The sequence below is a fragment of the Nelumbo lutea genome, chromosome 7 (assembly GCF_056320005.1).
Source record: "Nelumbo lutea isolate HS-2025 chromosome 7, American lotus-T2T, whole genome shotgun sequence".
In the NCBI taxonomy this organism is placed as follows: Eukaryota; Viridiplantae; Streptophyta; class Magnoliopsida; order Proteales; family Nelumbonaceae; genus Nelumbo; species Nelumbo lutea.
Window position 1 is genome coordinate 62,179,336 of NC_142690.1, and position 16,562 is coordinate 62,195,897.

Sequence of the window (16,562 nt, forward strand, 5' to 3'; positions counted from 1 at the left end):
TCGACCTATATACATGTTAATACATTAAACCTTTAGCCAAATCGGATGATTTACAGCCCTAGTTGCGCACATTCGTTCCATATTAAACAAACCCAAATTCAACATGGCTCTCTCCTATAAATACATTTCTCTTCCTATCATTCAACCCCCGATGACCCTCTCTCAATTGAACGAGACAGAACAAGCAAGAATCAAACAGTTTGAACATCAAATTAGTAGTTACAGTCTCTCCTTGACACTTCCATCTTGAGCTGGACATTTTTTTAGTTTTCTTCAATATGAGCATGTCAAAGGGATTTTCTATCAAATCTATGCCAGTAGATCACCAGCATTACGCATATTTTTCCATATCTTTAATAAGAGATTGTCCAATAAATTTTTGAAGAAAAAGGAGCAGTATAACACTAGAAGAGCCAGAATTACTTATCGCTGTGCAGCCAACTCTTGTAGCCTGTATGGAAAAGCACCCGTAGAAAGTATACATCCATACAAACACCCTTCCATTACACGAATCCCACAAACTTCATGCCCATCGTCAGACATTCTATTCCAGGACCACCAAGTTTTTAAAATGAACATATTTACATTAAGGAATCAATTACCAGGCAATGAGAGGAGAATATGATGACTCGTTACTGCTGCCGATATTCAGGATTAAATGCCAGGGCCTCCAGGTAGATCAGCTCCTTCATCTGTTCCTCGGACAGTGCGTGTTGCTCGAAATCAAAGCTGAATGGAGTTGAACAGACAGGCTCATCACTGATGTCATGCAGGGAAGCCAAGTATGGGTGCGCTAATGCATCTTCAACTGCAAATAAAGAATTTTAAGTTCAACATGAAGCAGCTTTTCCCTTCTGGTGACTAGTGCTGAAAGATTCAAGCACTGTGGGAGTGAGACATTTAGAAAACTAAGCCAATTTTACATGAGAGAATGAATGTGGCCTCCAACAACCTCTAGGGCAAGGTGTAGTCCAAAAAACATTAAGTGGGTGTTTTGTTTGAGGAATCAAGTAATCAAAATCATTTCTTCAAGAGCCAGTGATTTTTAGGGGTTTGGGGATTCAAGAAAATGAGTTTGATATAAGTAATGCTAACAAGGTGATTTCTTCAAAAAATATGCAAACATTATTGGTTGCACATATTTGGCATGGACATCACTGCAGAAATTAATTCTAAAATCACCCCCCTTTGTGAAGCTTTCTCCTAGAGCTTTGGGCATCATCCAAAATCACCAAAGTTGGTACCAGGTGATTCCTCTACTGATTTTTGAGGAATCAGTTTTTTTTTTTTCATTTATCAATAAGAGAATTTTATAAAAGTCAAACTTGAAGATTACAACGAGAGATTTTTTCTCCACCCCAAGCAACAAATTTACAACTTTGCCCAAAACATTTGATTTCTAACAACCCCTTGTTTAGCTAGAGTATCTGCCATCCCATTCGTTGCTCTTGTCAAAGTCAGATTGCGAGGAAGAAGGCAGCAGTTTGGTGGGTATGTCCAAGTGTGTAAGTCGACACCTCAGATGCCTCATCCTCAGCTATCTCTTCTGCCTTTTCTGCTATTGGTTTGTTTGGTAAATCTCCTACTTCTGCCCTTCATCAAATCATCTTTGGATCATTGATTCAAACGCCTCTAACCACATGACAGAGGCCTCCTTTGGTCAGTCTCCTAAACCCCATTTCCCTAATAGAACATTGTTACTACAAATGATGAAAAATTAGATATACTTGGTTGTGATGATTACATTTATCTACTTCCAAGTCCTCTCACTTTCACCTACCCAAGACCTTATCTGTACCGAAATTGACTATTAATCTGATTTCTATTGGCCAACTTGTGGAAGATGGTAATACTGTTTTGTTTTCCTCAGATGGTTGTATGATACAGGACCAGTAAGCTGGGGAGGTGAAGGTGAATGGACTTAGATTGGGTTGGCTGTTAGCTTTGGAGTTTGAGAAGAAGGCTGCTTCTACATCTACTTCGTGTTTATTTTCTACACCTTGGTCACCCTTTTTCTAAGAAACATGATTATTTGTTTGTTTCTGGTAGTTTACCAACTTCTACAGCTTTTCTTAAGAATATTAATAAAGCATGTATTACTTGTTTATGCAAGAGCCATGTTTTACCTTTTCCTTCTCATTCTGAACATGCAACAGTTCCATTTCATTTAATACATAGTGATGTGTGGCCGTCTCCAGTTATTTCTAGATTGGGGTACAAGTATGTTGTGATTTTCATTGATGATTGCACATGTTTTACTTGGATTTATTTTCTTTGCAAGAAATCTAAGGTATATTCTACATTCAAACTGTTTCGAGCACATGTTGCTACTCAGTTTAAAGCCAAGATATGTATCCTACGGTCAGATTCTGGGGGAGAGTACTTTGACAAGGGTTTTCAAGCCTACTTGAAACAAGTCATCAAATACCAAAAATCCTATCTTGGTACTACACAATAAAATGGAGTAGCAGAAAGAATAGACACATTTTAAGTGTAGTCAGAACCCTCTTACAAGATTCCCATGTACCCTCCTAGTTTTGGGTGGAGGTGGCTAGCACTGTTGTGTATCTCATAAACCTTCTTCCATCATCTATCCTACACAACTCCTCTCCTTTCTAGTCTCTCTTTCATCATCCTAAGACTTCTCTATGCTTCAAGTATTCGGTTGTGTCTGTTTTGTTCATCTTCGCCCCAAGAACGCACTAAGCTAACTGCACAAGCAACTTTGTGTGCTTTTGTGGGCTATAGTCCTAACCACAAGGGCTTTCTTTGCTATGATCCCATAATTCGTTGCATTCAGATTTCTTGCGATGTTCTTTTTCTTGAGAATTATCTTTCTTTGAACATATTGTTAACTTCCTTGTTCCCTCTACTTCTTTGTTACACAGTTTTGACTCTACAGATTCTTCAGGAGCACCTACATCACCTTTGCAGCAATTTCAAAATTACTTCAGGAAGCAACGGTCTACACCAGCCTCTATGCTTCTCTCCTCTCCACCACCAACTGCTGGTCCAATCACTCCATATATCCCTATAAGTTCATCTCCTCTCGACCTCTTGATTGCTATGGTTTTTCTCCAAATAATAGCTCTTTTTCTGCCATTTTGTCCACCACAGATATTCCCAAGTCTTACCAACAAGTTGTAGCAATTCCCCATTGGAAAGATGTCATGGACTTTGAAATTCAAGCTCTCCTTGAGAATGACACTTGAGACCTAGTTAAAGCTCCCCTTATTGGTAGTCACTGAGTTTATTCAATGAAGCTGAAGTTAGATGGGAGTCTAGATAGATACAAGGCTAGACTCGTTGCTTAAGGCTATAAACAAGAGTACGGGATAGACTATGAGGAGATCTTTGCTCTAGTGGAAAAGATGACTATTGTTCGACTTCTATTAGCCATCTCTACAGCAAAACAATGAGAGGCCCCTCAAATGGATGTGAAAAATCCATTCCTACATGGAGAGTTGAAAGAGATTGTGTACATAAAGCCTCCTCTTGGATATTGTATGGATCCACATCTTGTAATGCTGACTCAAGAAGTCCCTATATGGCCTCAAACAAACAGTTAGGGCCTATATTTCAAAAGATTTCACTATGTTAACACTGATGCTGGCTTTACTATATTTTAAAAGATTTCACTTTGCATCGGGATCAAGGAGTGATTGTTCTTTTCTATGTTGATGACATCATCATTACGAGAAATGATGCAGAAGGAATTGTCGATCTAAAAGACTTCTCAATGAATCCTTCAAGATGGACCCTTGACTTACTTTTTAGGACTAGAGGTTTGTCATAATTCCCATGGTTACTTTGTCAATCGACATAAATATGTAGTCGATCTTATCAAATCCTAAACTCAATAAGGAAGGTGGTTCCCCCCTTGAAGATCCTACCCTTATTTGGCGGGCAGTCTAATCTATCTTACTATGATTTGGCCGGATATAGCTTATGAAATCCAAGTTGTGAGTCAGTTTGTGTCATTTCCACAACAACCACATTCGTCTGTAGTTTACCGGATTATTAGTTGTGTGGGGAAACTTATCTCATGGCTTATTCTTCTCCCCATCTTCTATTAGCCTCACTGCCTATGCTGATGTTGATTGGGCTGGTTGCCCAGACATCCGGAGATCTATTACGGGTTGGTGTGTTTTTTGGGTAACTCTCTCATTTCTTGGAAGTGCAAGAAACAATCTGCAGTATCAAAATCTTCCACTAAAGTTGAGTATAAAGCCATGTCCTCCATGAGTAGTGAAATTCTTTGGCTCAAGGCACTCCTACATGATATACTACATGAGCCTCCGCCTTCAATTCCTCTCTTTGTAGATGATGCTAGTGCAATTACGATTGCATCCAATCTTGTTTTTCATGAGTGCACAAAGAACATTGAAGTTGACTACCATTTCATTCGCAACCTCCTTGCAAGCACCACCTCTCTTCCACGTGTCCCCTGGCCTCCAACTTGCCGACTTATTGATGAAAACGATGACTTGGGCCTGACACATGTTTCTTATGGACAAACCGATGCTTATTCCTAGGTGTGGTGGAATGGAAGAATCAACACATTATTGAGACAACTCATGCTTTATTATTCTAAATGTTTGTTCCTAAGACCTATTGAAGTGACACTTTTCTCACTTCATTCTCTATCTTGTTTCCTTCAAAGTCCCCTTTCTCTCTTCCTTTGAGTGTTTTCGGTTGTGTTTGTTTTGTCCATCGCTTGGGCCCTGGACATGATAAATTTGAGTCCTAAGCAATCCAGTGTATCTTTCTAGGCTACTCTCGCACACAAAAGGGGTACAAATGTTATGATCCTATCCTTCATAAGTCGTTTGTTGTTCTTGATGTCACCTTCAAGAGACTTCCTTATTTTTCTGGGCGAGAACCCTCTCCCTTTGTTCCTCTCTCATCTTCTTTAGGTGATGTGTTTATCCCTCTTTCTATTATTGATGAACGCATTCAACCATCAATTCACAAAGTGTACATCAGACCAATGTTTTAAAAGGTGCGCCTAGGCACAGAGGCAAGGCGTTTTCCAGGCTAAGGCGCACAACCATTGGATAAGCGCTCGCCTTTGCACCTAGGTGTGTGCCTCAGGCCAGGCAACAGACGACACATTTTTTTGAGCAATCCAACCAAGTTGTGAAGAAACTCAGCCTTCTTCATCGTACAAAGCCTACACAAAAACAGGGGCTCTGCCCCATTTATTTTTTTCCGGCTTTTCTCAGTAAAATAGGGGCTCCGCCCCTTTCTCCTTTTGTTTTTAATGTTAAATCAGGGGCAGAGCTCCATTATTCTTCTTCTTCGTACACAACCTGCACAAAAACAGGGCCCCCTTTCTCTTCTTCATTCTTTTTTATTTTTCACAGAGCTTTTACTTAAAAAACATAACTGCCCTTCTTTTTCTTTTTCTTCTTCCTTCTTCATTTTCCTTTTCTTCTTCTTTCCACAGAGACTTATAGATTTGCAGTCTTGTTTCTTGCACAAAAATAGGGGCTCCGCCCCATTTGTTTTTTCAGTTTTTATCATAAAAACAAGGGATACACCCCATTTTTTTCAGTTTTTCTCATTAAAACAGGGGGCTCTGCCCCATTGTTTTTCGGTTTTCATCATAAAAACAGGAAGATCCACCCCATTTTTTTCACTTTTTCTCAATAAAACAGATTGTTTTCAGTTTTTATCATAAAAACAGGAGATCCAGCCCTTTTTTTTTAGTTTTTCTCATTAAAACAGGGACTTCACCCCACTGTTTTTTGGTTTTTATCACTAAAACTGTCCATTCTTCTTATTTTTCTTCTTAGTTTCTACAAAGACTTGCATACTTGCAGACTTGCAGTCTTGCTTCTTAGTTCTTACACAAACAGTGGCTCTACCTCATTTTTTTTTCATTTTTTTCTCATTAAAAGAGTTCAGTTTTTCTCATTATCAGGTAGAATAGTTTATTTATTTTTGAAGTATGAGGTTCACAAATATGAGTATTGATAGTTGCAAATTGCGATTTGTTATTTGCCAATAGGAAATTTTGCCAACCAAGTAGAGTAAAGAGATGGGAGACAAGTCCAACAATACTCAAGAAAGCAATAGGAAAGACTTGGGCTGGAAATTTTGTTATTTCCAAGATCCAAAGAATACAAATTCTGTCACTTGCAAATTTTGTGGCAAAGTGACAAATGGAGGGATCTATAGAGCAAAAGAGCATTTAATTGGTGGAAGAAGAAATATTAAAGTCTGTCCTAAATGCCCGAAAGAGGTGAAAGAAGAGATATTAGCATACATGCAAAGAAAAAATCAATGAAAGTGGACATAGTTGGAAATCAAGGGAGCAGAATTCCAGATTTTGATGATTTTGAAAATATAATTGAAGATGAAGATGAGATAGGGGACAAGGTGGAAGGAAGTGCTTGGTAGTGGTGATCACATTCCTTCTACTTCAGGTTCAAAAAGAAGTTCTAAACAGCCCCCGATAAGAAGGCAAAGGGGGCCTTTGGATAATTGTTTCCTACTCCAAGCCCAGAAGAAATTGTGAATTTGAGAAAAGAACAGAATGAGGTGGGGGCTATTATTGCTATGTTCTCAGGCCCAATTGGGGAAGGAGACTCTCTTAGGGCTGAGATCTTTGCAGCCCTGGAAGGTGTCCAAAGAGCAAGAGAGTTGAACATCAAATGTTTGGTCCTTGAAGGTGACTTGTAGGTGGTGATTAGGTGGCTAAAGGAGGGTGACAACGGTTTATGGAGTTACAACAATGAGAAGAATAAATTTAAATGGCTGAGTAGGGATATTGTGGTTCATTACAACTGGGTGAAGAGGACTGCTAATACTTTTGCTGATGAATAGGGGTTCGACTTTTTGGGCTAATTTTTTATTTTTTCCCTTGTATTCTTTTGGTGGGGAGTTAAGTCTTTTTACCTCCCATTTGTACCTAAGCTTCACATAGTTTCATATCATTAATAAAGCTTCTTGTTATTGATAAAAAAACAAAAAAAAAAGATGGAGCAAACCACTATTAGTGATGCATATAATAAACAAGGGAGAGAACAAGTATGCATACACATTGCTAGACGGTTTTATCAAGCTAGTATTCCCTTGAATACCGTACGCTTGAAAAGTTTTGAAGCAATGGTAGAGGCAATAGGGCAATTTGGTCTGGGATTAAAAATCCCTTGAATACCGTACGCTTGAAGAAGGTTGATTATACAAAATCACTGCTTCAACACCATAAGGAGTATGGGGAGATATGGGGCTGCTCTCTTATGACTAATGGGAGGACCAATACAAAGGATAGGACCCTCATAATTATTTTGGTCCATAGCCGTGTTGGGACAATGTTTATAGAGAGCATTGATGCTTCAAGTGAAGTAAAAACAGCTGAGAGGTTATTTATGTTGCTTGACAAGATGGTGGAGAGAATTGGTGAGAAAAATGTTCTCAAAGTTATTACTAACAATGCATCAAATTATGTCCTAGCCGGTGAGTTTTATACTTTGTAATTATTTCTATTTAACTTTGTTAGTGAAGGGGTATTTCGGTCTTTGTACCTGTTGAGAGTGCTGATGTGTACTATTATGTTAGTTCGAGTGCCTCTTACTTAAATAAGGGCACTTATGTCTTTTCCAATCAGATTAATAATATAATAACAGGTCTGGCCGAAACTAGGGTCGACTTTTTCCTATTTTCGAACCAGACCTTTTCCCTTCTCCTTCCTCTTTCTTCCTTCTTTCCTCACTTCCTTCTCGCTGTTTACTTTACAGCTAACAAACAAAACAGACTTCTAGGGCAGGCCGAACTTTAACATGGTATCGAAGCAACATCAAACAAATCAGACCTGCTAGAATTCTGTTTTCTGTGCATTAGAACTAGGGTTTCTATTGGATTTCTCAGCCGTTGGTTGGAGACTAGGAAAATGGCTGAAAAGGAGTGATTGCCCTCTTCCCTTGGAGGTTTCTCTGCCTCCGGTGGTGTGTTGGTGATTGGTTTCTATGGTTTCTAAGCCCTCCCCTAATTAATGTAGGGCCGGTGTGTGTAGTGCAGTGGTGTTTCATTCCTTCGTGTGGTTGGCCTTCAGGCGATGAGGTAAGGAGTTTTTTTTATGGATATTTTCTGTTATGGAACACATGAGAGGTGTGGTACAGATCGTATGATGGGTTTTAAGATTGCAGTATGCTAGGGTTTATGCTGGTTTGTGTGTGATTCGAAAGGAAGTAGTGTTTACTTAATGGTGAAACTTCCGGTAGCTGTAGAGTAGGGTTTGTGGTGTTACTATTAGACAGTTTTGTGTGCCCTTAGCTTCAATCAGAATGATGTACATTATGAGTTTATTGTAAATGAATAAAAGTGCATATTTGATTCATGTTCCCTTGGTATGTTTCTGTGTAATACCCTTAAACTGGACACTTAATGAGACTCGTGTTAGTTTAGAATGTTCACAGCCAGTGGGTCGGTCTGGGGAGACCTATCCTGACAAGGCTGATACTGTGGTGCCACCAAATCAGTTGGGGTGGCCTGTCTCAGCTACCAGGGTGAGACCCTAGGCACATATAGTGTAGGATTAATTGAATCTATGAACTGGACTAGATTTCCAGTATTGCCCTGGACCTTGGAGATTGATGGGCAAAACTGGAAAATTACACCCGACCCCTAGACTCGATTATGATATTGCACTAGGTGTCGGATTGGGCTGTCTTTGATGTACCAATCAGTGAGATCCTTAGTGGGGGCCAAAACCTGGGTATGTTGGGACAGTCTGAGAATTTATTTGAGTGGGTGATCATAGTGACAGGATCAGCCCCTTTGTCGGACAAAGGTAATGATCGGGGATGCACTCTCACTGATGGAAACCAAGACTGCCGGTAGCCGATTTCAATTGTTGAGATTTGTTTTGCAAAGTATATTTTATATGAGATATAAAAGTATATATATTATGGTTTCTAAAATGTTTGCAAAAAGGTTCTAATTCCTGGGATCCAAAGCAGAGAGTGCAACAATGTTCCTTGCAGCCGAGGGAGAGGTTCTCTCTTGTCGGGCAGTGTATGATCATTAAGGGCTGAGAGGTTAAGTGTAAGACCATTGAGGATAATACCTGATGGGTTAATCTTGCATCTGCCCATAGTCCCTGGGTGTTACAAGGTGGTTTGGCCCAGGGACCACTTAGAGTAAGTGTTGGGCCCATAGAGCCCATTTGATGGGTTTCAGGTGGTGCATTGTCCATAACAGTGTATTCGGCCAGGCCTTGTAACAAAGGCTGGGCCGAACCCATGTGGCTGATGTGTAGATCAATGCTTGGGTCCCACGCCATATAAGGAAGCCCAACTGGGCAGTAGTTAGGAAGGTTAAGTGAGCACATAAGCTTAATGGGCCTAAAGCCCATTTCAATCTGGACTTATTTAATAAGTTAAATATGGGCGAATTATGAGATGGATCAGCAGATAGGATAGGGTCTTAACCCTATCTACTCAGAGAGTCCAAATCTTAATATGATTCAGATCTAGAAACCTCCTAATGAGATTAGGAGAAGGCTGATCTAATCTGTAGATAAGATAAGGGTTTATCCTTATCACCTAAGGGGATGTCTGATCCAAATATGATTTGGGTTAGCAACTCCTGATTGGATTAGGAGCTGATCCTTTGGGTTTACAAAAGGAGGGGGCGGCAACCTTTAGAAGAATCAGATAAATAGATCCTCTTCTGAGCTGAAATCACAGAAGAAAGATTTCTGCAACCCCTACAAAGATCTTTCTTGCCGCCTCCTTCCTGCAGCCGCCAGACATCCAGTTCGATCTCCAGTTGTGGGAGAAGTCAAGATTCGATCTTGACATCAGTTCTTTGAGAAATAATTGATAGGAAGTTGTGCTCACGTGCCATCTTGCTGTTTCTTGCGAAGGACAGAATTCTTGGAGAAGAATACTGTTGATTTTGCTCCATCCTGAACTGCTCCATCCTGCACTGCGCCATCTTCAGTGGGAGCAGTCTTTGGATCCTTACTTGGGCGTGAACACCTTCGTTGGGGGATACTATTTCTTCGTATCAGCTTAATCCTCTCCTACTCCTTTTGGTTCAGATCTGGTTCAGTTTATGGTTCAAGAATGATCCTTGAAATATGATTTTCTAAATAAGGAATGCGATTCTCAGTTGAAGGGAGAGAAAAATTTTGAAATTCGCCCCTTTATTCCGCAAGATTTGGGCGTCCATACGATGGATCTCTCATCCCTTCAATTACAAGTACAACTTTCAGCCTTTGTCATTGTTGAAATCAGTGTGCAGAGTTCGATGAAGTGTCTGTGTGCAGTGTGCAGTGTGTAGTGCTCAGGATTCAGTGATAAGGGAATTCGACAATTGCAGATAATAGCGATAGTAAAACCTACTTTGATGATATCTACTGACTACCTAAATGTCCAAATGACCTCCATTAAACTGAATTGAGAGAATTATGTCCCTTGGGCCAAGTCTGTAGAGGTTTTTCTGAAGGCGAAGAAGAAGGTAAAGCACAAAAGAGAGGAGAAATCCCCCACTAGTTCTCAGGAGTATAACGACTAGGAACAGGAAGATGCACAGATTATCACATGGTTGTGGAACAGTATGGAACCCAGAATCAGTGTGAACTTCATGTTTCTTGACACAGCCAAAGAGGTGTGGGATCATGCTAAGAATTTGTATTCTGGTCAAGATAATACAACTAGGGTATATCAACTGTATCAGCAATACTTCAATCTGCAACAGGGAAATCAGAGCCTTGAGGAGTACTATGCCAGTATGAGAAATATCCGTAATGAGCTAAATGTCTATCACCCTCTCACTTCTAATGTCAAGGTTCAACAGCAACAGAGAGAACAGCTTGATGTGACTCGTTTTCTGGTGGGGCTGAAGTCTGAGTATGAACCAGTACAAGCCCAAATACTAGGAGGATCTGCCCTTCCATCTTTAGAGGAGGTGTTTGCTCGTCTTCGGAGGACTTCCATTGGATCTATGGAAAACTCTAATATCTCAGATAAATCAGCATTTGCAGTGTCGAGAGGACGAGGTGGCAGTAGTGGTCCAGTGTATGGCCGGAGTGGTAGTGGTGGATCTACACATATCCGTGGTGGTGGTCGCACTGGAGGCAGAGATTCAGGGGGAGCTCGTGGTTGAGGACGTGGCTCGGGTCCACGGAGGTGCACTCATTGTGGTTTGGATGGGCATACTATTAACTACTGCTATGAATTACATGGTCCACCCTCGACGTGGGCCAACCATGCCATGACTAGTGACACCAGTTCCAGCTTTAGACGAGAACCTGTCAGCTGACCAGATGCCTTCTACCTCTCCAGATGATCCAGACAAGGAGATGGTGAGTGTTCCTCGTGATGAGTATGAAAGGTTTGCTCAATCCACGTCACAGCAGAACACAACTACCTTTGCACACTCAGGTATGGCTTGTTTGACATTCACACCCAACCCCTGGATTATTGCCTCTGGAGCCTCCGATCACAAGACGGGAACTCCAGGTGTGTTTTCATCTCCCACTCATTGCTCAACATCACAATCTGTTACCCTTACTAATGGTTCCACATCATCTATTCGTGGTGTTGGTAATGTTGACCTAAACCTTGTGTCCCTATCCTCTGTTTTATATGTACCTAAACTTCCATTTAATCTTATGTCTGTTAGTAAGCTGACCAAGTCCCTTAATTGCTCCGTTACATTTTACCCTTCTATGTGTGTTTTTCAGGATCTCAAAACGGGGATGAAGATTGGTGGAGGGCATGAAGCCGGTGGACTATATTATCTTGATGGTGGTGGAAGAACGTCAACGGCCCTTCAGTCATCTATTTCTCCTCTCTAATGGCATTGTAGATTTGGTCATCCTTCGCTGAAAGTGCTGAAGTCCTTGGTCCCTTCATTGAGTCAACTTTCTCTTCTAGATTGTGAGCCGTGTCAATTTGGGAAACACCATCGTGTTCCGTTTAGTTCTAGGGTTGATAACCGTGTGTCGAGTCCTTTTTCTTTAATTCATTCAGATGTTTGAGGTCCTTATAAAGTGATGTCATATAATGGACACAAATATTTTGTTATTTTTGTTGATGACTTTTCAAGAATGATGTGGCTCTATTTAATAAAAGAAAGAAGTGAATTATTTGCCATCTTCCAGAAATTTTATGCTGAGATCCGCAATCAATTTGGCGTTCACATCAAAATTTTCCGTTCTGATAATGGCCGTGAATACTTGTCTTCATCTTTTCAAGAATAATTGGACCAACATGGCATTATACACCAAACTTCATGTACCTACAGCCCAAAACAAAATGGAGTTGCTGAGAGAAAGAACCGACATCTTGTAGAAACGGCACGCTCACTCATGCACCACATGAATGTTCCCAAACCCTTTTGGAGTGATGCAATGCTCACCTCTTGTTTCTTAATTAATTGGATGCCCACGTCTATTCTTGATAGTCGTTCTCCTTTTAGTGTCTTGCTCCCCAACTTATCTCTGTTTCCGCTTCCTCCTCGGGTATTTGGGTGTGCCTGCTTCGTCCATAATCTAGGTCCCGGGACTGACAAGTTAGATGCACGATCCCTTAAGTGTATCTTCCTTGGCTATTCCCGAACTCAGAAAGGGTACAAGTGTTACCATCCCAGTTCCCGTCATTCTTTGGTATGTGTTGATGTTACTTTCTTCGAGTCTACTCCGTTCTTCGTGGGGTTCGGTGATGCTGCTTCCTCCACATCACCTCCTCCTCTTCCCCTTCATGTGGCTGATCCTCCTCCTCTAGTTCCAGTCGTGCCTACGTCTTTGCCTTCGATGCCACCGTCCATTGACCGTCCACCTACCCGTCACGTGTATACACATCGCCCATGTGTACCAGTTGCGCCTCCTTCGGCTTCATCACCCTCGACAGATCCGGCTCCAGATCCAACACCAGCCTCCGACCTTGATCTCCCTATTGCCTTATGGAAAGGTAAACGCACATGCACCCTTCACCCTTATTCCAATTTTGTTTCCCTTACTCACCTCTCCGCCTCCCATCGCCAGTTCATCTCCTTGTTATCCTCAGTGGTTGTTCCTAAGGATGTCCAAGAAGCACTTACCTCTCCAGAGTGATGAGCTATGGAAGAAGAACTCTCTGCCCTCCATCATAATCACACTTGGACCTCACTGCTCTTCCTCCTGGGAAGTAGGTTGTCTGTTGTAAGTGGGTGTATACCGTTAAGTACTTGCCAGATGGTCGTGTTGAGTGCCTAAAGGCACGGCTGGTTGCAAAAGAGTACTCCCAAACCTATGGCATTGACTACACAGAGGCATTCTCCCTGGTTTCTAAGATAGGGTCAGTTTGTGTTGTCATCTCCCTGGCAGCTATGTATGATTGGCCTCTACATCAACTAGATATCAAAAATGCCTTTTTGCATGGTGATTTGCTCAAGGTCTACATGGAGCAACCACCAGGGTTTGTTGCTCAAGGGGGAGGATGGTAAGGTATGCAGACTTAAGAAAGCTACATATGGACTTAAACAGTCCCCTCGAGCATGGTTTGGTAGGTTCAGTGAGGTGGTCAAGAAGTTTGGTATGAAACAGTGCCAAGTTGATCATTATGTCTTCAGTCATGACTCTCCGGCAGGAAAAATACTATTGGTGATGTATGTAGATGATATCGTTGTGACTGGAAATGATAAAATGGGCATTGACAGATTGAAGGCATTCCTATAGGAATACTTTCAGACAAAGGACCTTGGCAAATTGAAATACTTTTTGGGCATAGAGGTAGCAAGATCTAAGAATGGCATTAATTTGTGTCAGAGGAAAGATGTGCTTGATTTACTGGAAGAAGCAGGTTGTTGGGTACTAAACCGACTGAGACACCTATGGATACAAATACGAGGCTGAGCAGTGATATAGGTGAAGTATTTGAAGACCCTGGCAGATACCGACATCTTGTAGGCAAACTAAACTACCTAACCATTACTCGGCCAGATATTTCATTTGCGATTAGCGTGGTGAGTCAGTTCATGCAGAAACCTTTGGTCCCACATTGGAATGCAGTGCTAAGGATTGTGAGGTACTTGAAAGGAGCTCCTAGTCGTGGGTTACTGTACAAAAGTGGCGGAAAACTGGATGTAGAAGGATACACCGATGTTGATTGAGCAAGTTCCATGTCTGATAGACGGTCTACCACAGGCTATTGCACCTTCCTAGGGGGTAACCTAGTAACGTTGAAAAGTAAGAAGCAAACAGATGTGGCAAGAAGCAGTGCAAAAGCAGAATATAGGGCTATGGCACATACTGCTTGTGAATTAGTGTGGCTAAGGAACCTTCTACAGGAGATAGGATATGACATCAATACTCCAATGAAACTCTATTGTGACAATCAGGCAACGGTTCATATCTCTTCCAATCCGGTGTTTCATGAAAGAACCAAGCACATCGAAGTTGGATTGTCATTTTGTGAGAGAGAAGGTACTGAATGGAGTGATAGAGACTGCATATGTTAATACAGGAAATCAGTGGGCAAACTTGTTTACAAAAGGTTTGAGTCGGGGGAGAGTGGACTACATATGTAACAAGCTGGGATTATATGATATATACTCACCAGCTTGAGGGGGAGTGTTAGTGTAGGGGTATTTTGGTCTTTGTACCTGTTGAGAGTGTTGATGTGTACTATTATGTTAGTTCGAGTGCCTCTTACATAAATAAGGGCACTTATGACTTTTCCAATCACAATAATATAATAATAGGTTTGGCCGAAACTAGGGTTGACTTTTTCCTATTTTCGAACCAGACCTTTTCTCTTCTCCTTCCTCTTTCTTCCTTCTTCTTTCCTCTCTTCCTTCTTGTTGTTTACTTTACAGCTAACAAACAAAACAGACTTCTAGGGCAGGCCGAATTTTAACAAACTTTCCTCTAGTCTTTGACATGTTAGAGTCACATTTCTTAAGTTCTTATTTCTTGAATTGTTTTCTTGTATTATTGGGAAAGTTTTTTATGGCAAAGCATCCTCCTCTGACATGTTGCCCATTGTTTGGACTTGATATTGGAAAACATTGGGAAGTTACCTACTGTGAAGAGAATAGTTGAAAGGGCAATTGCACTTACAGGGTATATCTATAACCACCCAAGTTTATTGAACCTGATAAGTAAGTTCACAAATCAGAGAGAATTGATTAGGCCATTAGGCCAGCCAAAACCCATTTTTCTACTTCCTTTCACACATTGTAGAGTATATACAAACAAAAGAAGAATTTGAGAGATTTGTTCAACTGAAAGGAATGGAACGATAGCAAATGGATAAAAGAAGAAAAAGGGAAAAGAATAGGGGAGACAGTCATGATGCCCACATTTTGGAATGATGTCATCTTTACTCTTAAAGTAAGGGTGTAAACGGTATTCGAAAATCCGATTTCGGATTTGAGATTCGGTATAATCGAATCGAATTCGGATATGACCTTATTCAATTTGATAAATATTCGAATTCAACTGATTATTTAATTCTTATATATAATATATAAAAATTTTAAACATTTTATATAATTTATATAATAATTAAATTGTATAAATAATTTACATATTTATATACTTTATATAAATAAAACATTTATTTTATATATTTATTAATTACCTAAAATAATTAATTAGTCGAATTCAAATCGAATCGAATATTTAATCATATTCGAATTCAAATATTAATTTTCAGTATTTGTCAGATATCGAATTTTCTAATTGGATTCGAATTCGGATATTGCCTGATCCGATTCAAATTCAATCCGTTTACACCCCTATCTTAAGTGTGGCCCTCTTGTTCGTGTATTAAGGTTGGTGGATCATGAAAACAAGCCTACCATGGGTTACACTTGTGAGGCTATGGACCGAGCAAAAGAGGCCATTGACAAGGCATTTGGTGGAAGGAAAGAAAAATATGAATACATTTTTGAAATTGCTGATAAGAGGTGGGAATGCCAACTTTACCAACCATTGCATGCAGCTGGTTATTTTTTGAACCCCCAATTTTATTATGATGATCAAGAGAGAATTGAAACAGATGAAGAGGTTATTACGGGGCTTTTTAAAGTAATTGATATGCTTGAGAAGGATGCAGAAGGCAATTTTGGTTTTGATATGGCTATTTCCTGGAGGAAGATTAAAGCACCAAGTAAATAACATTGATTTAATAATTAATATAATATTTGATTCTCTTAATATTTTTACTTAGTCTAATCACTAATTCAGTTAATATTTATACTTTTTTAGTTGATTGGTGGACCATATTTGGTGCTTCTACCCCAAACCTACAAAAGATTGCAATGGAAGATCTAAGTTTGACATGTAGTGCATCGGGATGTGGGTGAATTTGGTGCATATTTGAGCATGTATGCCAAACTAATACACTAGAGTACTTCCACTTTTTTGGATAAACTATCTTAAATTTACACATTCAAATTTTTTGAATTAACAGATTCATACTAAGAAAAGAAATTGGTTGGATTAGAAGTGATTGAATGACTTGGTATTTGTTAAGTTCAACCAGATGCTTAAAGAAGGTTTTGACTCACGTAGCACCGATGACCCCATTTCATTAAAAGATATAGATGAGAATAATAAATGG

General features: G+C 40.2%; 1 protein-coding gene across 1 annotated transcript in view; it reads right to left on the reverse strand.

The window, feature by feature from the left end:
- Positions 1–296: 296 nt before the first annotated feature.
- LOC148846691 (mitogen-activated protein kinase homolog MMK1) overlaps positions 297–16,562 on the reverse strand; it is a 77,053-nt gene continuing 60,787 nt past the window's right edge. The window contains exon 6 of the mRNA XM_088955385.1: positions 297–808. Coding sequence (XP_088811511.1) covers positions 633–808 — 176 coding nt within the window. The 3' untranslated portion in view covers positions 297–632. The remainder of the gene's footprint in view (positions 809–16,562) is intronic.